The 23,421-nt window shown below is 46.2% G+C and overlaps 1 protein-coding gene across 2 annotated transcripts in view; it reads right to left on the bottom strand.

Annotated features, from left to right (window-relative positions):
- REEP1 (receptor accessory protein 1) overlaps positions 1–23,421 on the bottom strand; it is a 101,842-nt gene that overhangs the window by 12,597 nt on the left and 65,824 nt on the right. For both annotated transcript variants that reach the window (XM_058550773.1, XM_058550772.1), the window contains exons 4-6: positions 22,955–23,075; positions 19,962–20,075; positions 2,559–2,736 (exon numbers count right to left, since the gene is read on the bottom strand). In XM_058550773.1, coding sequence (XP_058406756.1) covers positions 2,559–2,736; positions 19,962–20,075; positions 22,955–23,075 — 413 coding nt within the window. The remainder of the gene's footprint in view (positions 1–2,558; positions 2,737–19,961; positions 20,076–22,954; positions 23,076–23,421) is intronic.

Genomic DNA, 23,421 nt, shown 5'->3' with positions numbered 1-23,421 from the left:
GGCCAGCACCAAAACAAATCATCCCAAAGCCGTTTCTATCTGGTGCTGGTGTGGGAAAATGTTCAAAGCCCAGGAGATGCCTCCCATGGCCTTTCAGATCACACCAGACTTCTCACTTTCCTGGTTCTGAGGCTGCTCTGAATAATCCACCGAGGCGAGATCTAGGCAGGAGGCCTGGATTCTGGTCCTGAGACCTTAACCCAGTGCACAAGCTCTCTGAGCCTACTCCTTCTGCTTGGTTCACCTCTATAATGACAACATAGAATCTTAGCGGGAAAGGGACTGTGGGACCACCTAGGCCCACTTCCTAGCCAAAGCAAGAATCCCTCCCTAGAGCCTCGGTACATGATCATTCAACTTTGGTTTGGGCCGTTTCAATGTCAGGGGTCTCACTACCATACAAGGCAGCCCATTTCTCCCCTGGACACTTTCACGTTATAGAGTGCTTTCATAGGTGAGTTAAACAACAGCAAGAACATTAAGAGCAGCTACTCCACAGAGTGCATGATCCCAGCACTTTTACATGGGTTATTTCATTTGAATCCCACAACAACCCACAAATCGGTATTGTCATTCCCCATGTGCAGATAAGGAATCCAGGGTGTGGAGGGGTAAACAGCTTGCCCAGGTCACACAGTGGTAAGAGGCTACCCTCCTTGAACTTTACCCCAGTGGTTCTCACTCTGCCCTCTGAGCCTCACAGAACTGAGGCTTTTTTCCTTCCAAATGACAGCTTTCATTTGAGGCTTGGTAGCCAGTGAGCTGACCAAGGGTGGAGGCAATACCTAATTCCATTTTGTAACCCTATTTCTGGGCCAGTGCCCAGTAGGTCAGAAGCTGTAGATGCTCAAGGAAACCCGGATGGTCAATGGGTGAGCAAATAGAGGGCACTGGCCCAGGAGTCAGGAGGCCACAGGAGAACGCCACCAGCAGGTGACCCTGGAGACAGTTCCCTTCCCTGGGCCTTTGTCTCTTCATTGGTAAAATCAGACAGTTAGACTGAATGATCCCTGAGGTCCCTTCCTGCCCAGCCTTTTGTGATTCCATTCTAAGTTCCCCTGGGGAGGTTGCCTCAGGAGATACCCCCTCCTTGAGGTGGACCTTCCCCCTATGGCCAAACCTCCCTCTCCCCAACCCTACCAGGGTTAAAATATCTCCCCTCCAATAGAAAAGCCACAATCTTCAAACCTAGAACTGGAGTTAAAGGGATTATTCCAGAGAGGGGAGGAAACTGATGGAGGCCAGGCCTGGCTCGGAGCTGTCTCCTTTGCCTGGCAGCGAGATGAGTCCGCATTCCCAGGGCAGCCCCAGGGCTACTTCTTTCCCATCTATGTCTAAGACCCCCAAAAGTCAGGTGGGATCCCCGGGGCTTGGGGCTGAGATGCCCCCTGCAGGCTGCACCTCACAGCACACAGTCAGGGTCCAGCTGGCCTGGATGTCCCTGTTTGTACATTTAAGGGCAAGGCAGCTACCAGGCACATGTCACAGCCACCAATTCCAAAAGAGCAGCCCAATTCCCACCCTCAGGTTCAACTCCCCCCAAGGGTGAGGGCAGAGATGGAGACCCAGAATTGTCCCTGCACCCTCTTCGCCATCAACTCTTTGCTGGCAGCAGCAGTGCTCAGCTCCTGAAAGCCAAGGTCCCCGTAATGTCCCCAGGGAATGGTCTGGAAAACCTTGAGTCCTGGGCCAGCTCCCTATCCCTGTAATCCATGCCCATACCCTCCATAAGCCTAAAACCCACTGACGGATCAGACATCAGTGGGCCGCAAACGCGGCTGCACCTCAGCGGCATCACACATCTGGGTCTCACCCCAGTGCTATGAATCCTCTGGGGATGGACCTGGGACTCTGCGTTTAACTAGGACCCCAGGTCAAATCCCCATACAGGCAACCTCTTGCCAGGGATTTGACAACCGGAGGGAGACAGCAGAGGTGAAGGCACAGTTCCTGTAAAGCCCTGGCCTCCACAGGAATTAGACCTCAGAGCTAGTGTGGCCCTGGCCATGTGGTGGTTGAGGGTGTACGTGGTGAATGTGGGCTCAGGGATGGGAGGGGAAGGTAGAGTGAGAGAGAGGATGGGAAATAATCGTGCAGGAAAAAGGGACCATAAGAGCTATAAGCCCCAGGTGGGTGGGAGAAGCCACTGAGGTGCTCAAGACAGGTAAGCCCTCCTGGGAGTGTGGGGTCAGAGAAGAAGAGAACAGAGAAAGCTGCCTTGGCTTTCTTGGGTCCAGCTGTGCCTGTTGCCTCTAGGTTTGGTCCAGGTACTACCACCCGACCACCCCTAACCCCCCAGACAATCAGATGGAGGAGGCAGGACCCTTCGGTGCAGGTGACCTAACCCTGCCCCCCATCAGAGTCTCCAGGCTAGCTTCCTATCCGGGCCTGAGTGGTGCTCTGCCCCTTGGCTGGCCTGGCACAGTCTGATGGACATCTGTGTTGATGGCAAGTCCACGGGGCAAGGGCCAGGTTACATGCCACATGGTGGACTGGGCCTGTCTCAATGAAAGTGAGGCCTACGAGGTGGAAAAGAGGGGAAGTGAGGTGACACCTACCTGAGCTGCCAGCGCTCTCAGAAGCACTCCTGGACATCTTAGGCTGGCCATGTTTGCCGCTAGCCCGCCCAGACCCCGGTGGTGGGGGTCCCGAGGGAGCAGGGGCACCGTCTCCCCTGATGGTGCTGAGGTCCTGCATGCTGAAGCTCCGGAGTCTCTCCGATAAGGCACCTTGTCCCTGGATACAACACAGGAGGGGCACACGTCAGAGGCCTGACCCACGGAGCGTGGGCAGTAGTGGGGGGCAGACACGACAAGGGCCAAGAAGGAGCGCTGACAGTCAGCAAGGTGGAAATCAAGACCTGGAAGGGCTGCAGAAGGCCAGGCACCCGGTGTACTTGCTGAGAACACTGAGAGGGTCAAGGCTCAGAACATTCCAGGGCCTCCTGTGGGGATCCCAGCTCCTTCCTCTCCTTCAGATGCCCCCATGAGGAGGTAGAGCCTCAGACAGACCGAGGGCCACAGAAATGCCTGCCGTCTGCAGGTCCTGCTCTCCAGAGGTTGTCTGCTGCTTCTCCGGCTTTACATAAATAAAAATCCTCACATAGCTACACTGTTCTCAGTTCCCAGGACACGAGAAGCTGGTCAGAAACTCAACACCTAATAATCTATGTGCTCAGTCCTTACTCTTTTCTAAAGAAATAAAATAGAGACAGAATTTTTTTAAATGTATGACAACAGCAATTTCTTTTATCTGCTCACGTTACTGTTTATGAGGCACATTTACTTCCACTGTTGCATTTGAGCTTCATAAAATACCCAAAAGGTACTGAATCAGGAAGGAAAAAAGTGATATTAAAAAAAACCAACCAAACGAACCCTGCAGACTGCAACCATTTTATATTCTGAGGGAGCCGCAGAATTCATCTCAGGGGGAAATTGTTCTTTTGTTTAGGAAAGCAAGATCAATCCATTATACTCATGAAAGGGAAGGTCCTCGCTGTCTGGATGAGAGAATCTGTGTTGGAGAGTGAAAATGATCATAATGAAGGCTCAGGGCTGGTGGCATTGCATTAGGTGCCTCGGGCTGGAGAGGGAGACTCGTGTGTGGGGGAACAGGAAACCTGAGCAGTGGCGGGGCTGGCAGGAGACTGGGGTTATTGAGAATTGGGTTGGGATGTGAGCAAAAGGTGACAGGCAAGTAACCACCAGACAAATCAATGAACACGGGCATCTTCAGAAACAGTCATGAGCCGCATAACGATGGTTTGGTCAACAACGGACCGCATATACGACAGTGGTCCCATAACATTAGTACCATATAGCCTAGGTGCGCAGTAGGCTATAACACCTAGGTTTGTGTAAGCACACTCGATGATGTTCACACAACAACAAAGTCGCCTAACAATGCATTTCTCAGAACGTGTCCCTGTTGTTAAGTGACGTGTGACTGTAGTGGGCAGCATGCAGACCTTCCACAGGTACATGGAACAGCAGGGGCTGGGCGAGGAGGTATTTTATTTGGATAATGAAGGAGAGTGGTCCTAGAGAGCTGGAGGACTTGGGGTCAATAAGGCACAACAGATATAAGAGAACCAACAAATCAGCACAAAATCGATGAGAACAGCTAACAAGAGGGCTCTGGGCTGGGGACGGGATTGATGAAACAAGCAAGGGCTACAACAGCTTAGTAAGAAGCTTTCAGAGACGGCAGAAGTGTTTAGGGGATTATTTCATTTTACTTAATTAAAAAAATGGTAATGAAAATGTGCCACCAAAGCACAGCAATTCACTGAAGTGACTTTAGTTCATGAAGGAGCCCCTAGATAAAGGAGCAAATGCAGAATGAGTTCATTAGCAGGAAGGGGGAAAACAGAGGAGCCTGCAGACAGGTTTAGAAGAAATGTCAGCATAAAACAAAGATGCAGTAAAATATGAAAAAGATAAGTTCTCAACCTACCCAAGATACAAAAACCATGTCTCCAGGAAACCAACAACAAAAAGAAAAGTACTTAACCAAATATATACAATTAGAATTATAAATCCAGGCACAGGGGTGTTTAGAGGACATTATGTGAAAAGAGATGGAAATCACCCCGGTTGCCTCAGCCACTGCTCTGGAACGACGGTGGGCAAGTGGCCTGAGGCCTCACCTGCTAGACAACAGCCGTTGAGTGGTCTTTGCCAAGAACACGAGGGTGGGCCCAGCTGCCCAGTATAATTCCCTCCAAATCTATCAGCCAATGATCCATGATTATTTTACTGAGAAACATTTTAGACGATATCTAGAATTTAGAAGAAATTAGATGACTAATTTCTAACAAAAACTGATTCTGAAATATTCTGATAATTATAATGGAATAATTCTTTTTTTTTATTTTATTTTTATTTCTTTTTCCCCCCAAAGCCCCAGTAGATAGTTGTACTTCACAGTTGCACATCCTTCTAGTTGCTGTATGTGGGACGTGGCCTCAGCATGGCTGGAGAAGCGGTGCGTCGGTGCGCGCCCGGGATCCGAACCCGGGCCGCCAGTAGCGGAGCGTGCGCACTTCACCGCTAAGCCACGGGGCCGGCCTATAATGGAATAATTCAATGTTAGGTTAACATTCAGGAAAACCACTCACTGATTCATTCTTTCATTAATCCTCCCATTTATTCATTTATCTCTTCAACAATTATTTATCAAGGACTTTCTATGGGCAAGACATGGTTCTGGGTGTTATTAAGAAATACCAAAAAAACAGCTCGAACTCCAACAAAATGTAAAAAGACAATGTACAAATAACCACACAGAAGCGCCACACCAGAACTACAGAAAGTGAAGACTAAGAACCACAGTTCTAGAGGCAGACGTGGATTCAGAGTCTAGTCCTATCACTTACAGCTGGGTGACCTTAACCCTTCTCCACCTCACTATTCGCATCCGCAGACTAGCATCCACATGGCAGGACAGTGGTGAGGATCAAATGAGATTATGCCCATAAAATATCCGTTACAAAGCCCAGTGCACAGTGAGTATTCAAAAACTGTCAATTATAATATGATGTTACTGCTGCTGCCTGAGACACACAAGCTGCTGTTGGAATAAAAAATAGAAAGGTCATTTCTGGCCAAAAGGACTAGGAGGGGCTTCATGATCCCGAGCCCAAATAAATGGTCAGGCCAGCTATGTGTGGCCTAACTCGATCAATGTGTCTCCAGCTCTTACAAACGCTCAGCAGTGTATCTGAGAGACAGCAGCAGCAGGCATCATATGTGTCCATTTTAGCAAAGCATTCAATTCCACCTCCAGAAGCCAGCCAGCCTCGCTTCCATAGCACTAGCATCAGGAAGACTGGAAGTGGCAGAGGTCAGGAAAGAGAAGGAGATAATAATAGCTCGGTTTCAACCTAGGCCTGACTCAAGGGAAATCACAGCGGCATGGATACAGGGCTCTTGAAAACAAATTAGCCTGTACCCACCACAACAATCTGAGATGGTGAAAATCAATATGGCTGTCTCACTTGTAAACCTCTCAGCCCTGCTCAGTCTCTACTCAAAACCTCATTTCCATTCACCTTCCAGCCCCATTCCACCCTGCCACTTTGGCTCTGCTCTGGAGAAACAGCATTTGTTATTCTGGGAACAACCAAGAGTTGTTCACTGGTATTCTGCAAAATTGGGTTACCTATTTTGGGAAAATAAATTTGGATTCCCTAAGTTTGGAAAAGCTTAATACCATATTCTCCACAATTCAATGAGCCATGTTACCATATTAAAAGCTTTGAGAAGTCCTATAGTGTTTCACTCAGTGTATCCCAAATGTATTTGACTACAGTGGGATATACTTTTAGTTGATGATCCAAAAGTCATTCTCAAACCCAATTCTTGAAATGGTGAGAAAAAATAGATTTCCCAACCTCCCTTGTAGCTATGGATGGCCACCTGGTATAATTCTGGCCAATGGGATATAAGGGGAAATCTGCTAAGGGATTTCTGGGAAAGGTATTTTCCCTTCCTGATAAGTAGGAGGAAAAAGGCCTGACCCTGTCCCTGCTTTCTGCCATTGAGTGTGGTGGAAATGCCATCTTATGACTAGGAGACTCACAGAGACATCCACACAGAGCCTTGACATCACTAAGGCACTGGAATAATAACAGTACTCATTTACTCCTAGACTTCTTGTAAATGATTTTCATCAATTCCAAGACATATATTTTTTCTTTTCTTTTTTTTGTGAGGAGATCAGCCCTGTGCTAACATCTGCCAATCCTCCTCTTTTTTTGCCGAGGAAGACTGGCCCTGGGCTAACATCCGTGCCCATCTTCCTCCACTTTATATGGGACGCCACCACAGCATGGCTTGCACAGCTCGCCAAGCAGTGCGTCTGTGTGCGCCCGGGATCCGAACCGGCAAACCCTGGGCTGCCACAGCGGAGTGCGCGCACTTAACCGCTTGCGCCACCGGGCCGGCCCCACATATATTTTTTCATCTCTGAAATCGGGGTAGGTCTTGCAATTGTTGTTACCTGGACATCGTTGTCATTGCCCACACATGAATGCACTTGGTTGTTATTCCCCAAGGCATGACTGGACAACTGAAACCCCTGAGTGTTCAATTAACAAACCATTTAAGAACCACTTGAGGAAGGAATATGAGTCCAATGTGTTGTATAAAACACATCTCACTGATACCTTCTGGTAAGATCAAGAAAGCAGCAGCATCCAAACTGGCAGAACGGGTATCAGCAGCATGGATAAAAATCCCAGAGACAAGAGCTATGCATCCCTAAGGCTCTGGAAGGCAGAGAATGATACGGCATGGTCATAAATGGATACTGATGAGCTGAGCTGAAAAGTGATTCAGAAGAGTCAGACTCTGAAAGTGAAGAAGTGAGGTTAGGAAGACCTCAATCAATTTATTGTGCTTATTGGTTCCTTTAAATGTATGTACAAAAGTGACACCAAAAAAGTCTGTCTAAACAAGTCTAAAAGAGTCTTTTTAATAGGTGGAAGTAAAAATTCTAAGTGAAAAAGCATTATGTCCCAACGTAATTGACAATATTTTCTTCCTTAGTGGTATATAAGATAATGATGTCTTAGAAACCACAGCATTTTAGATTCAGTGCAATATGGTTGTACTTCTCAGAGAAGCTTTCTCTAACCATCTCAGCTCCCTGTCACGTGCTCTCAGTGCAGTCTGCACTTCTTTGTTGTACTCCATACAATTATATTGGACTACTGGCATTGTTTGTTGATTTGCCCCACCCTCCAGATTATTTACTATTGCAGACTTGGCATCTGCCACTCTATCTGATATGCAATAGGCATTCAAGGAATTGAATGAGTGAACATATGACCATTTATTGAGCAATCCTCTGAGTAAAGTGCAGCAGCAGGAAATCCCCACACCCCACCCCAATGCATCAGCCAGGGTCCAAGACCCGAAGGAGCATCTTGTTGAACAGGGACTTGGGCTCTGTCCACAAGGAGTGTATGAGAGATGCCAGAGGGCTGCAGGGTGCAAAGGACAGAGGGCACACATCTGAGAGGCAAGGTGTCCCAGAGGAGACTGCACTTGACCTGGCCTTGGAAGACTTGGGTGTGTAAAGATGGGGACCAGACAGAAAGAGAAGTATATTTCTTAGTATCTGTCATGACTGAGAGCTGCCACTTTGTTCTACCCTGGATGAGCATAGGGTAGAAAAATGCCATCTAGACCAAAAAAACCAACGTGGAACTATTAAAACAAAACAAAAAAAACAAGAACAGAAAAGGAAGAAGTGATGTCCCCAGAAACTGCAATGTATTCACTCTCCAGCTCCGAAACCCTAGTCTCAACTCTGCAATGGGGGCCTTGACCAAGCCAACTTAGTCTTTCTCAGCCTTGCAACTTCATTGGGAAATTAAAGGGTTAAACAAGATTCCCTTCCAACTGGAAAATTCTGAGTTCAAGAATCCATGAACCTCTTCTACGGCTTACCATCTGGCTCTAATTTCAATTCCAAAATAAGAGTTTCTAGAACTATTTGCAAATCTCTTGAATAAATGTTGAGCTTCCCTAGGTAACTCAGATGAAGAGTGAATAAATTCCAGTGTGTGTGTGTGTGTGTGTGTGTGTGTGTGTGTGTGTGTGTTTTTAAAGTCTTTATCAATTTCCTCCTCAGCCAACACTGACTTTACAATGTGAGCCATAGGAAAAGCTAAGAATTCTGGGTTCCTTTCATGAACCAAGGTCAGCCTACTTCAGGTACATCTGGGCACCTGCCCCTGGGGCTCTCACACCACATGTCAGTACTGTCCTCAGCATCCCACTCCTGGAAGAACCTCTCCACAGCTTAGCATCATGGGACTGGAAAGGGAGACATACTCGGCCTTCCATGAAAACGAATCTTCTAGTTACAGTCTGTCGTACTCTTGACCTCTTTATCCCCTACGGCATTATAAGCATGGTCTAGCCAGTCTTGTTGTTGTTACTTGTCTACTTGCTGTTTGTTTTCACAGACTCACCTGGTGGCCCTCTGGGCATGTCAATACAATGTGGCCAAGGGGTTCTTTCAGCTGTACTCCTAGAACCCCAGAAATTTTGCAGAAGTATCTTCAGGGCAAGGGAGGGTAATCCATTCCTGATTATTTTAATCTTTTTTTTTCTTGGCTAAATCTCTTAGAAAATTGGACTTTAAGAGGTAAACTGTGTCAGTGAATATTCTATTAATCTGAAATTTTAATTTCTAATCCTCCTCCCAATTTGTAAGGAATAAGAAAGCCATGTATCCAACACACACCAAATTTTGTATGTTTTGATGTCTTTCTTAGTTGGGGGGTGGGCGGGGTGTGTGTTCCTGGGAAAACCTAGACCTTTGATAATCTGGTATTCCAAGTAAAACAATTTACCACCAACAGAATGCCTGCCATTAGGGTCCATAGGGCCCCGATTCAACACTGCAGCTGAGCCTGGTGGTAAGCCCTTGATGAGGCCCTCTTTTCCAGAGGGACACACCAAGTCACAGGGGAAGGCCCCAGCAGAGCAGGAATTTTAGCCCACCTCAGCTCATATATATCTAATGCCTGTGACTGATGACAATGAGAATAAAGGCAAAAGGTTTAGTGAGTCAGGCAATTGATAACAAAGCCACTAGCATAACCACACTGCCCACTGTTAATTCAAAAAAGAGTTAGTGCTTCCCTCTAAAGTGGTACCCACCTTGCTGGCAGAGTTAACCTCTACAGCTACACACGCTCCATATCAATGCCAAGCAGGCTCCTTATCAACATGCTGGATGAAGAGGGGGGACCTTGCTTGTGACATAAAATTGGACTAACAAACAAAACAGAAAGAGAGAAAGAGATAGGATTTCTCCCAGGATAGCACCAATCATCAAATTCAATTCATTCTCCAGGCATTAAGCAAACAAAGAAAAAAACCCAAATAAGTTAATCACATGTTAGATGCTACCAACTTAACACAATAAGAGGCTCTGGAAGGACATCGAAGTGGGACATGGCTCTAGGATTAACACACACGTACACACGCAGGTGTTGGAAGGAGAGACACCCGGCTCGGATCCAGACCATGTGCTGGTGGGCAGAGGTGGCTGCTGGCCGCTCTACCCGACCGGAGCAGTTTGGAGTTAGTCACGCCTCTCCACGGGGTTACCTGCCCTTCTCTGAGGTCCAAAGAGGAGACAAAATGCAAGAGTCGAGCCACCTGATAAAGGGGAAAAGAAAAAAAAGCCATGGGCACCAAGCCTACAAAACGGGTTGAAGCAAGCGGTGCTGCCCTTGCCTCCTACGTTCACTCACTCACTCACTCACTCACTCACAGGTTTCTTCATTCATTCATTCACAACAAATGCTGATGGAGTGTTTACAAAGCTCTGTGTGGAGGTCCACAGAGGAACAAAGACAAATATGATACAATTCCTGCTCCCAAGGAGCTCACAGTCTAGCTAGAGCATCAAGACACAAGTGTGTACAAGGCAGCAAATGACAGAGACAACAAAACGTGCCACAGAAGTTCAGGGGACGAAGAGAGAGCACTGTTGGCTGAAACACCCAGGGGAGGCCTCGTTCAAACTGGAGTGGCGCAAGGGCTGTATCGTCATGGAGAAAGGGGAAGGATATTGTGGGCTGGTGAGTGGTCTGAGCCAAGGTGTGAGAGTGGAAACCCGAGGAACATTTGGGAAACTGAGACTGACCCGTGTGAGGAGAAGAGGCTCTGGTGCTGGTGAATAATGGAGACAAGCCTGGAAAAAACTGTACTCCAGCTGCCTAAATTTGAACTTGGACAAGATGAGAGCTCCACTGAAGGCTTTTGAGCAGTGAGCAATATGAAGACAGCAGGATTTTAGAATAATGAGAACATTCTGGATATACTGTGTGGCACACACTGAGAACCAGCCCCCGGTATCTGCTCTCCCCTCCTTTCTCAGGTTGCAGCTGGGCACACGGATGTCTGGAATAAAGACCGTATTTCCCAGCCTTTCTTATGGGAAGTGCGCTTAACGGTAGACAGAGTGTGTAAACAGACATTGACCAGCGAGGGAAGGCTGGTTTGGTGCTTCTGGTTTGGAACGCTGCCTGGATCTGAGGAGCCGGCAGAAGCTGCTGAGGAGGTGCGGAGCAGGAGCTGGGAGGGGACAGGGCCGTGCTGGATAATGAGAGTGCACGTGAATCACGTCCCTGCACATGAGATCAGGGCCTGGTCATCTGAGGCAGGCCAGCACTCAGGTGGTGGGCTTTCAGGGTCACCGGGAAGGACTCCACACACAGCAGCAGTCCCTGCCTTCACATGTACAAGTCCACCATTGAGACAAACTGTCTCAGCTGGAAGCTTTGCCTTGTCCATGCTTCCTCCTTGAAGACACAAGGCCCTGAGGGGAGGTTGATGTGGTAGCAGATCTCTCTTCCTGGGGGGACGGTGAGGGGGACACACCAGAGACCAGAGGCCTATTGGAAAGGGACAATGAGAGGAGAGAAAGGACTAAGGGGGAGGGGGCATCCACAAGACAAATTTGTTCAGCTGTTAGTGAAAAGTGAAGCTATAGCTCTCCTTACAGTTACAAATGTGCCCATGTTATCACAACTGACAAAGCTTTAAAGGAACTGTATCTTACGGTAACACATATTGGTGACCCAAATTCCGTTACCAAGTATGTACCTCTTCCTGCATTTAAGTGTTGCCCCAGCCTTGCCTGTCATGGGCAGGATTTGCTGGCTGCCTTTTGCATATTAACACACCTGCTTAACTCCTAGAAGTGTCTGATATAAAATGGTCAGAAGGGCAGTCAGACAACCTTAAAAGTATCCAGGGCCGCACTGACTCTGAAATTCTCCGTGGCAGACAGTCATCTCTCAGGCACTCAGCCACGGTCCTCAGGGCCTGGTGGTGTAACCCAAGTAGAAAATGGTCAGAAAGTGTCAGTCAGTGTTGGGGGTCAGGGAGTGGGCCGGGGAGGGGGCTGTGGGGGTGCTTGGAGTGATGCAGGGAACACTGGACCGGGAGCTAGAGAGTCTTGCCCTGATCCCAGCTTGGCAACTAACAGCTGTGTGACCTTGGGCAAGTCACTCAACATCCGGGTCTCAGTGTCCTCCCCTGTGAAGTAAGGAGTTACAGAGATGGCATCTAAGGTTCCCTCCTGCTCTAGCAACCCACAAGTTGACATTCCCTCTCCCTTCGCAATGGGAGGTGCTCACGTGTTATAAGCTGCCCCTCAGGGACCCACTCACCTCGAGGCTGAAAAGGCCCAGAGGCATGGGGGACCTGAAGCCCATGGTGGGAGACTGGCCTGCCCAGGGAGACACAGCACACGCAAGGCGGACCGGGACAACACCCAATACCGTGCTCACGCTACCACACCACAGAGAAAAGACAGAAGACAGCCTAGATCCACAAGAGTGGGAAACACAGCCTCCTCTCCAGAAGAGTCTGAATTGAAAACAACTTCCCAGTGCCAGAAACTGACTTGTTTCTTTTATTTGGTTCAACAGTGAAGAGAAGATCATGATCAACCTCAGAGATCAAGCTGACATCTGAGGAGATGGGAACAATAGGTAACCTTTATTAAGCGTTTAATATGAGCTCTGCACTCTGTGAAGTCTTGATGTACATCGTCTCATAAATATTTTGTGGTAGGCACCATTATCACACCCACTTTGCAGGTGAAGAAACTGAGGCTCACAGAGGTGCAACAGTTAAGTGGGGGAGCTGAGACTTTTAACCCGAGTCTGCTTATCTCCAAAGCCCACACTTGAGGCTAAGCACTGCTCTATTGGCCGGGACAGCTAAAAATATGCACAACAATCCTTCATTCCTTTAACATTTACTGTGCACCTACTAGGGATGCAGATAAGACATGAATATAAATGACTACAACAGAGTGCCACTGGGGACCAAGGGGCGAGAGACCAGTTCCACCTGGAAGCAGAGAAGGTTTTGTGGAGGCAGCAACATTTGACCTTGAAGAGTGGACAGGATTTCAAACAGGAAACAGGAGCAGATGAAGGGCCAATATGAGCAGAGGCAGGAAAGAAAATTCTAGAAATAGTGCACAGAGTTGCTATTTCTAGAACAGCACAGAAGGTGGTGCTGTGAGTGCGGCACAAGAAGAGCCGAAAAGGTAAGGGCAGACAAGATAGGAAGGCTGGGATCCGGTTCGGACTGCACAGGCCTCAAACAGGAAGGGAGAATAGCAGTGAACACTTGGGTGGCTACTGCAATAGTCCAAGCTAGAAGGGAGGGAACTGGGAAGAAGGCCAGGAAAGAGGGAAAGGATGTCAAATGGGCAGGACTTGAAGATAAGTGGGAGGAAGGAGTAGTCATCGAAGATGACTGAGATTTGGAGGCTGGGGGCCTGAGAGGATGGTGATTTCATTATCATCAGAAAGATGTGACACAAGAGGAGGGGGAGATTTGGAGTTAGGGAAATGTTGACTGGAGGTACCAAGGAGACAAGGGGAGAGGAAGTTCAGCAGAGATTCAGAAACGCTGGACTTGAGCCCCAGGCAGAGAAGCAGATCTGGGAACCAAGTGCATCAGGTGACAGCCAAAGGTGAGGGAAAGGATGAGATGGTTCTGGGAGGGAGAAGAGAGTGAGGGGCGGGGCCCTGGAGAAATCCCACCCAACACTAAGTGAGTGAGGGGAGGAGGAAGGGAGTGAGCAGGAGAGAAGATTCAGGGAGGAAGAGGTGACCAAGAAGGTGCCATGTCAAGAAACAGCTCTTCCCACTCACATGAGATCCTAAAAATGCTTTCTCAGACCTCCGAGGTCAAGCAGGCTCTTCTCAGAGGTCAGGGAGGTGGGTAGACTGCTCTCTTTCCACATGGACCCTGACACATCTGGCTACATATAATCTCCACAGGTAAATTTGCAACAGAGAGGGGGCAAGTCACATCAGACCAGCAACTCCGTGTGAGTCCCTGGCCCTTCCTCTTGGGCAGACTTGTGATGCTAGGCCTTTTGTTTGTTTTAATCCACCTAACCATCTACGGAGTGAGGTGAGGCAACATTCCAAGAAGAAACATTGGGAGGACAGGAATCCAGGATGACGGGGCGTTGAATGACAAAGGCGAGCGTGGTAGAACCACACTGGTCAAAAGTCTTGCTTGACTCTGTTTCAACATGTTTTGGAAAGTCAGTTCAGGTGTAAGCTGACTTGTTCGGGAGACTAGAGGGTAGGGAATACTTCCAAACTTTTTTAGCAGGTTGTCCATAACAGTTTAGATAATCTTGGTGTTTAAAACCGGTTGCTGGGGTGAATTCTAAATATTAATTTTATGTCACACAATCTTCAGCTAAAATAGAAGAAAGAAGGCTAACTTGGTGTAAGCCAGCACAGTGGCTGGAATGTTCCTCGGAGGGGTGACGAGATCGCATGGAGGCTTCTTGGAGTCCTCAGCCACTTGGATTCCGCAGACATGAGGGTGTGAAGCCAGAGACATGAGACACAGGGACATGAAGGGAACAGCGGTCTTCTCTTCTTCCTTAGAAATGCCTTCTAAGCATGAGCTGATACTGGGAGGTTTTATAAAAAGAAAATCAATACCTGCCCTCTGATTAACTGTAAACAAGTAGTTTTTTGCTAGAAAGAAAACAAAGGCCAGGGCAAATGGTTCCAGTCTGATCAGAAGCCCCAGATCACTAGGCTTATGAATTTCCTGGAATGAGCTTCTGGTTCCAAAAATAAAGTTTCATGGTGGTTTGAAGGCAGTATTTTATTCAAGCAAGAGGTTTAGACAAAGCAGTGATGGATAAAAGATAAGGAAAAGAGGGAGGGGGCTTTTTTTTGGTAACTATTTATGCTGGACTGTTTTGTAGAGTTTATTTGTTGAGGCAAAATTGAGTGAGAATTTTAAAAAAATGAGTAGGAAAACACCATAGTTTATCTCTCTGTGGACTGTGCCTAGCTGTTCAGATGCTATAACCAAGGCTTGGCTCTACGCTGGTGGCCACTGACCATAACTGCAGGCAAAGTGCCTGAGTTTTGGCTGGAAGGCAGGAAAGGTCATGGTGTGAAGGCAGGGCTGGACCAGAGAAGACGAAGAAATGGAAGCTACACCACGGGTGATACTACAGGCTGAGTTTCCATCTCCCTATTTTCCTGGAACCTCAAATACAGAGGTGCCAAAGTGCCAACTGGGTAAGGAAGGGGTCCTTGTCAAAGCCAGAGCACTGCCGGCAAAGGGGTGAAAATAAAACAAGGGAGAACCCAAGACGTTTAATACAGGGCTCGGGGCAGTACAGCCCAAAAGAACTTTCCAATGGCGATGATGGAAACATTCTACATCTGTGCCAGCCACCAGCCATGGTGGCTGCTAAGGATCTAAATGGGGTTAGCAACCAAGTGAGAAACTGAATTTTAAATTTACTTAATTTTAATTAATTTAAATTTAAATGGCCACATGTGGCAAGTGGCTACCATATTGGTCACAGCAGGATACGAGGAATCAAAAAGGTTTATTCTTCAGATCCATCAACAAGGTTTAATGAGTGGCTATGAGTGCAAAACACTAAACATGTAGGCGCCGCTGGTTTTTTATTTTGTTTTTTCTAAGCAAGAAATAGAGAAGAATCCAGAGCCCCTCACCTCCAGAAGCTAACAATCTAACAGGAAATATTAGATTCTAGGAGGAAAAGAACCACATACAATCTGGGAAAGAAGAATCCCTAATTCACCAAATGCTGGCTCTACTTGGAGCAGCTGTCTTAAACAGGTGGCTTGAATAATAGTATTGGTACCATTGGAACTATTCTAGGGAGAGGATCTCCAGGGGAAGGCAAACAACATTATTTTTCAAGTGATGAGACAAGTAAAAAGCAAGGTCGGTATACCAAGTGTGAGAACTGGGCAGGTGGGAGAGATCTAATATGTGGTTCAAATTTCAAGAGGAATAAGGTGGCTGGGATACCTCACAGTTTTAAAACTTTTCATCAGTTGGTTTTTCTCACTGTGGTTTCTCCTTCACGTGAGAATGTGTTTTGCCTAGCATTATTTTCAAAAAGGGAGAAAGATTTCCAATTTTAGTCTTAAAAAGACCTGGGGCTCAATTTACCCTCTGGGTGGAATTACTGGCTAGGAAACAGTTAAGATCTAGGCGCAGAGCCTGCCAAGAGCCTAGGGACGCTTAGACAGAAGGTGCTAGAGAAGTGTGTTTTCAGGAAGGAGACAGCAGTTTTCATAGAAAAGATGCATCAACACTTCCAGGGAGAGAGATTAGACTTTGGGGAAGCCTGGGAGAAATCTCCCATGTGTCATTTCTTTGTTTTAGCTTTTCCACTTTCAGATAAAATACTAACATTAATAACAACTTGTATTTGTACAATGATATGGTTTACAAAGTTTCTTCACACTTCGCAATGATGCAAAAAACCTGAAAATATTCTTTTTTTTTTCAGGGAAAGGGCTCAGAGGGCTCAACATTATAAGAAAAAAAAAAGATTAAGAGTAGCCACATTACGTTGTACACCTGAAACTAATATAACGTTATATGTCAATTAAACCTCAATTTTCAAAAAGTGCAGCCAAAAGATCTTTTAAGCTCCGCACTTGGGAGCCATCAAAGGATGGAAAAAAGAGCAGAAGATGTGGGGAGGGGTGACCCACTCATCCAGTCACCTGACCCTAGCCTCCTTTTAATCTGTCCGAACTGAGAGAGTCTTTTAGTTACCTCATATTCTCTTGTGTCCATTTGGCTAAATGCAGTAGATATTTAGAGTGACAGCTGATTCATGAGTTGAGGGTGTTTTCTGGGAGGAGACAGGCAGGGAGATGTAAGATGGAGCCACATGTAGGGCAACCATAAATCTCAGTTTGCCTGGGACAGGCCTCATTTATACCTATTGTCCTGGCATAATTATTATAGCCCCCCTTTCACCCTCAGATGTGTCCTGGTTTGGGCATTAAATTATATGCTTACCCTAGCCATGCGTGACTTGGAGGGTGTCTTATTTTCACAAAATTGCTCTGACTATTCCCCCGGAGTAATCGACCAGGCTGCTGTTCAGGGCTGACCTGGGCGCAGTGCACTGAGCTGGGCTATTTGGAGCACTACAACAGAGATGGACGAACGTGTATTCTCACCATAATATTTCCCAACTGGCACTAAGTTTTGAGGAAATCAAACATTCATATACACACACATACCCCACTTTCCATTCTCAAGGTTAACGCTCCTAAGGAGCTAAACCTGCATCCCAGGAATGTTGAAGAAGGGAACTGTTTTAACTCTAATCACCTGTGCGCTTATGATTCTGATGGGGCCTCAGGCAGTGATCCGTACAGAGCTGGCTATTTAAAAAACATCTGGAGAACTTGTTAAAAATAGAGATTCATGGGCCCACTGCCTGGGATTCTGGTTCAGCACATCTGAGAATCTATTAAAAACAAAGAACAAAACTTTCCAGGTGGTTTGGACACAAGAGGCAGAAATGGACCCACTGGTTGAGTCATCTTCCTTTGACCCCTGCCTGGAGCTATCAATTGTTGCTATGGAAACCACTGATTGACTCCTCAGCCAGACTGGATTTTACTTTTTTTTTTTTTAGTACACATTTGTTTTAAAAATAGAGGGCATTATTTTTGGAAGAAAGACGTGTTTTCTGTCTCAAGATATTTATATTTAGAGAGGAAAAGCAAAACCCCCAAAAGGCAGAACATTTTCTCATCTGAAACCAAATTCAGCAGGAAGCAGGCATCCCTCACTACTTTAGTCCAACTAGAAAGAACTGATGTGTAGTTATTTCCTGAGGCAAGTTTCACACTATCTGGATCCTCCTTCAGGGTTAGTTGTTGTAAGGTGCCTGGCTGGAGGCTTGGGCTCAGGGGCTTCCCCAGTGGTCTGAGGGGCCGGTGGTGGCTGGCCAAGATGCTATCAAGACTCTGGAGGCTGCAGCTTGAGGCAAACCTGGAAAAGGATGGCCTACAGAATTACCGTCAGAATAAAATGTACACACCTGTGGCTGAGTGGCCAGGTGACCTGTATTGAGTCACCTTGATAAATATACCACATTTATGCTCTATGATTGAGCTGACCAAAGAGTGGGTAACCCATCCTCCTTCAGGCTTCAGAAGCAGAGGAGATGGAGTGGAGAGAGGGGCAGAGAGAAGGTTTCTGTAGCTTTATGTTGCAAAGTGGTCTGATAAATTCAGAATTTACCAATTCTGAGTTCTTTCTTTCAGCTTAAAAATAAAAGCATAAAATGGTTGTGTCTCAAAAAGAAGGATCTTGGAATTCATTGCTCTCTGTAAATCTTGATACATCTCCTTGGAATATCAAAGTGGAATTTCCTCTCCAAAGATGCTCCCTGGGACCCATCATCTTGCCAGCACCTGTTGTCCTCAGGTGGGCAGGGCTCTCCAGGTACCAGCTGTATGGAGCGGGGGCACTGCACCACAGCTCTGTGTTCCAGAAGGAGCTGGTCCTTCTCTGAAATAGGAGGCATCCCCTTTTGGTTCTCCTGTCTCTCCCAGCCTTTGTCTGCAGAACTCCTTGATTTCAGCTGGAAAGTGCTTTTCAAACAAACACTCAGCCCCAGGTGCTAAGTCTTTTTTTTTTTTTTTGTGAGGAAGATCAACCCTGAGCTAACATCTGTGCTGATCCTCCTCTTTTTGCTGAGGAAGACGGGCTCTGAGCTAACATCTATTGCCAATCCTCCTCCTTTTTTTCCCCCAAAGCCCCAGTAGATAGCTGTATGTCATAGCTGCACATCCTTCTAGTTGCTGTATGTAGGACACGGCCTCAGCATGGCTGGAGAAGCAGTGCGTCAGTGTGCGCCCGGGATCCGAACCCGGGCCGCCAGCAGCGGAGCGTGCACGCTTAACTGCTAAGCCACGGGGCTGGCCCAAGGTGCTAAGTCTTTATTCCAGAGATACTGCTAATGTGCTTCTCCCTGGATCAGAGCACAGAAAATCCTGCTCAGTCCTCTGACCCAGCGGGCTGTCAGCACCCTCCATCCCACCATCCACTCAAAGCCCATGGAGCACCAAGATCTGTATTAATCATCCTCTTCCAAACCGTTTCACAGCTCTACCCCCTTCCCTAAAACCCTCACATCACCATCCAGGATGTATAGCTTCGCTTTGCTAATCCAACTCACTCCCAACCAGTGTGTCTTCCCAAAACCAAACATCAGCACAACTGCCTCTCCTCCACCAACAGCTGATTGTAGACCCCTACTCCACATTTGGTTTTGGAGAAGGGATTGTCACCAAGAAACACTAGGGCAATCTGCTGAACGTACTCGGAGAGTAAACGTCTACCAATTTAATTTTTCAGGGCTGAGCACATAATGAGAAACTGACACAGTGACAAGGAGAATGTGATGTGAGAAGAAGCTAGGAAGGAACACAGGGGACTTGTGAACAGGGCTAGATGGGAAAGAGAAGGAAGTAATGCTCACATCACAATATCCCACAAGACCAGTGTTTATTTCAAACCTTCTCCACCTCCAGCTGCCACTGCTACACACATCATCGTCCTCCATGTTTGAACCACTCAACTTACTCTGGGACCTTGGGTTCTCTCCCCTGGATCTGCTGGGCCACATGAGCTTGGAGGTCACCCACTCACTCTGGTAGTCTCTCCATGTATCTATTTTGAGTTTAAGTGACTCCCAGTGCACCCCGGGAAATTGCAGAGAAGAGCTCACTCCCTCCCTTTTCCTCTTTTTCTCCTAGGCTTAAGCTCCAAGTAATTTAGAGGTTCTTAACTTGGGACCCACAGATGAGCTTCAGGGGCTCTGGAAACCTCTCAATATTACATACATCATTAGTGTGTATGGGTATGTGTGTGTACATGTGCAATTTTCTGGGGGCAAGATTCACCAATTTTTCCAACAGATTTTCAAAGGAACCCCAAAAAGGATGAGGAACCACTGATTGGTCCATAGCCTGTCCTGTGTGAGTTGCATGGGTGATGAGCAGGTCCCTCGTGCTGGAGGGACCAAGATGCTCATGCAGCCAGGGTGGTCAAGGTCCGGCACAGTACCTTGGAAGCAGCCATCACTGCTGCTGTGGCCGCCACGTTCAAGCCCCGCTTCCCATAGTGCACAAGGGCATCGTAACTTCGGTCTTTTGCTTGGACCAGGCAATCATCGATTTCCTGTCAAAGGAGAAACAGAGGCACAATTGAGTTGGAAGGCTCAAATAAATCTCTGTTCTTTTTCCCTTCTCCTGAGTGCTGGTCTTGGCAGCTTGCCCGACCACTGATTCCTGCTGGGACTGAAAGTTATAGGCATTTGAGGGTGTGTGTGTATAGACAGGAGGAGGGAGAGAGACCGAAGAGATACAGGGGAGTGGAAAAAGGGATTCTGACAAAACAGCAGCTTACTGACCCAGAAAGGTTTTCTTCAAGCAATACCCTAGGATTGGTCCTAACGTCCTCTAACCTTCCAGGGAGGCTCCAGGGGGTCCTGGATGTGGACAGTCCTGCCTTCTACACCCAGCCACTCTATAAGACACTGAAGGAACCTGGGGTGGAGAGAATGCCAAGAATGGAGTGTCTAACCTCAGAGCTGCCTCTAATCAGCTGTCAGACCTTGGCAAGTCCTTACCCTCTACACAGTTTCGTCTTCTGAAAAATGAGGACGGTGGCAGCACCTAACTCACACAGCACAGTGAGGACCACATGAGATCATTCCAGTAAAGCGTCTGACACAAGGGCTGGTTTCAGTGAGAACCACTGTCGTCTTCCTTATCTCATGGGGGTCAGGCCCTGGCAGCTCTAAAATTCTATTATGCTATAGCTATTTCATACTCTATCCAACTACCTCCCTATGTGTGTATCAATGCGAGGGGCTAGGATGCAGAGATAGGTGTTATTTTTTTTGCTAACGGAGATTATTTTACAGATAATGAAATAAAAGCAGAAATTAGAAGTCATCCAGCATCACACTACAAGGTAAAGGTGGGGTGCGAAAGAGGACTGAGGTCTCCTTCACGGACCAAAACCAAGTAAAATATTGGTTTAGTTCAAATTTGGATCAACTCTGGCTTATTCTTTTTGTTTGTTTGTTTTGGGTTGTTTTGTTGTCATTATTTTAAGAAAACAGCTGTTTTGTAACTATAGTAGCTCATTTCAGAGTTCAGTAAGACAATGACATTTGGCCTCGGTCTCACTTAAGTTCAGCCCATTAGTGCATTTCCTCTGCTTTGAGGTATGCAGTGGGGCAGAAAACCCCCTGCTCATTCCTTGTGTAAGCTTCCCCAGAAAGTCACGATAGTAAGTTTTCATTGTGATCCCTGACTGACTCTGGAAGTGATTCTTGGCAGCTCATAAGAGTCAGTCACCTTTACTTCAATGGAAATTACTTTGGTGGCTTTGGGGTAAGCCCAGCGTTCGGGGAAAGGGAAGTAGAAACAGTAGGGATTTGATAACCAGGTCAAGAGAGGGACTGCCATTCCTCAAAATCCACCCTTCTGAGACAGGAAGTGCTGTGTCCTAGTTCCTCAAGGGATTCTCAGAAATGTCTACAGTAGTCTGCTCATCCAATTGATATGTTCCCCTAAAGCCTCCCCTAGAAGAAGTTCAAAGCATTCAACTTTCAGAAACAATAGAAATTAATATATAAAGCCACCTATAGTTCTCCTATTTTATGTTAAAGAATCCTATCACACAATCAGTTTAGAAAGTCATATAATAATGAATTATACAATGTTGGACCCAATACGTAATCCCACTCTTGGGAATTTATTCTAAGATAACAAGTCAAAAGAAGGAACTAAACTCCACGCGTGGTGGGTGTTTGTGGGTCATTATGAAGACCGAGTAGAGATGGATTATGTGCAAACAAGTTTAAGATCTCAGAACACAACTGTGGTATCTATGTTAAGGTTTTTTGTTGTTGTTTTTGGGTTTTTTGGGTGCACTTAAAATTGTATTTTACAGAAAAGTTACATAGACTGGTATGCATAAAAAAAGAAGTTATCAAACAAACTAGTAAGACAGGGGTAATGTTTATGTTAATTGTCTTTGCATTTATTATTGTATGAAACCTTAACAAAACAATAGAACAATCCATTGAAAAAAAATCTGGTAAATTAGGTTCAGTGGAGATGTTACACAAAAACTAATTTTATAGACAGTGACATTATCTTATAAGTAGCTTAGAATTAAATTTCTTTTCAAGAGATACAAGCTTTAATTTCTACTTGAATCGTTAGTTATTGCTGGTCCTTTCCTGAATTTCTCCCTGTCTGACTTCTTCCATCTCTAACATTAGACAAATCTACATTTTCATTTCAAGGATGTTTGTGAAGTACTCTGAGGCAAAGCAAACACAAATAGTAAATTGGCATGAAACAAATCATTATGACTATTCTCATTAACACTTATTGATGGAAAATTACCACAATGGCAGGCATTTCGTTGGTAGCATACATTTTATCATTGAACAATCAAGTTCAATGATAAAATAAAAAACATTGTACTAGAAATTTATTATATTCCAGTCTCTGTTAGCAGCTATCTGGGTACAAGTTTAAGTCATTTAATCTCTCTATGCTTCAGTTTTCCTACCTATGTTAAGTTTTAAAGGTATTTTCTTAAGTAATTGATGTAAAAATCATATCTGCCAAAGGACAGGGGTGGAGCACGATAAAAGAAAGGAAATTCAGTTTGGTGACTGAAGTATGAGTGAATCTTCTCCTACTTTTGTTTCAACTTATGGAAACATTATATAATAAATGATGATAACATATTTTAGAGAATTTCACCACTATTTCTAAACATATCAGAAAAATAGATTAAAAACAAGATTAGAAGGAACAACTTGTTGGGGGCAAATTAGAGCCAATCGAAGGTCTCCTGCAATAAAATAATCTGCCCTTTCTTTTTTTTTTATTACAGTAACATTGGTTTATAACATTGTATACATTTCAGGTGTACATCATTACACTTCTATTTCTGCATGCCCTTTTTCTTTATCACTTTTAAATTTTTCGCTGGCTGGAAGGAGTAAAAGGCAGAGCAGCATAAATTACCTTTTCTTTTGAAGACAGCGTGGGATGTACAAACTTCCTGTACAGGAGGCTGGAGCCTTTTGTGTAGGGAGACAGCAGCCAGGCTACAAATGCTATTTTTAGTTCATAATAGAATGGAAACCTGGAGAGAAATGCGAAAACACACGTTCCATTACGTTCTCGGCAACGCTGCCCTGGGCCTGTGAAGGATGGGACCCGGCGACAGACATCTCTCCTGCCTGCGCAGGGCTGCAAGGCCTCCTGATTCCTCCTTTCTTCACCCATGAAGGTGTGTGCACACTTACAGCACAAACCCAACGCCTCTTCTGAAAGCCAGTTCATGTTTTCTTTTGTGGCCCAAGCAATTCAGGAGCCCAGGTTCTCTCCAGCAATCACCCTTAGGCCATGCCTGGCAACAGCTGGCACTTCCTGCAGGCCACGCTCATTTAGCGGGGAGCCAGGGCTCCACCTGCAGCCTGCAGGCTCAG

This window comes from Diceros bicornis, chromosome 12 (genome assembly GCF_020826845.1).
Source record: "Diceros bicornis minor isolate mBicDic1 chromosome 12, mDicBic1.mat.cur, whole genome shotgun sequence".
Classification (NCBI taxonomy): Eukaryota; Metazoa; Chordata; class Mammalia; order Perissodactyla; family Rhinocerotidae; genus Diceros; species Diceros bicornis.
The sequence above is the reverse complement of the archived record's forward strand: the minus strand, read 5'-3'. Positions and strand labels throughout refer to the sequence as shown.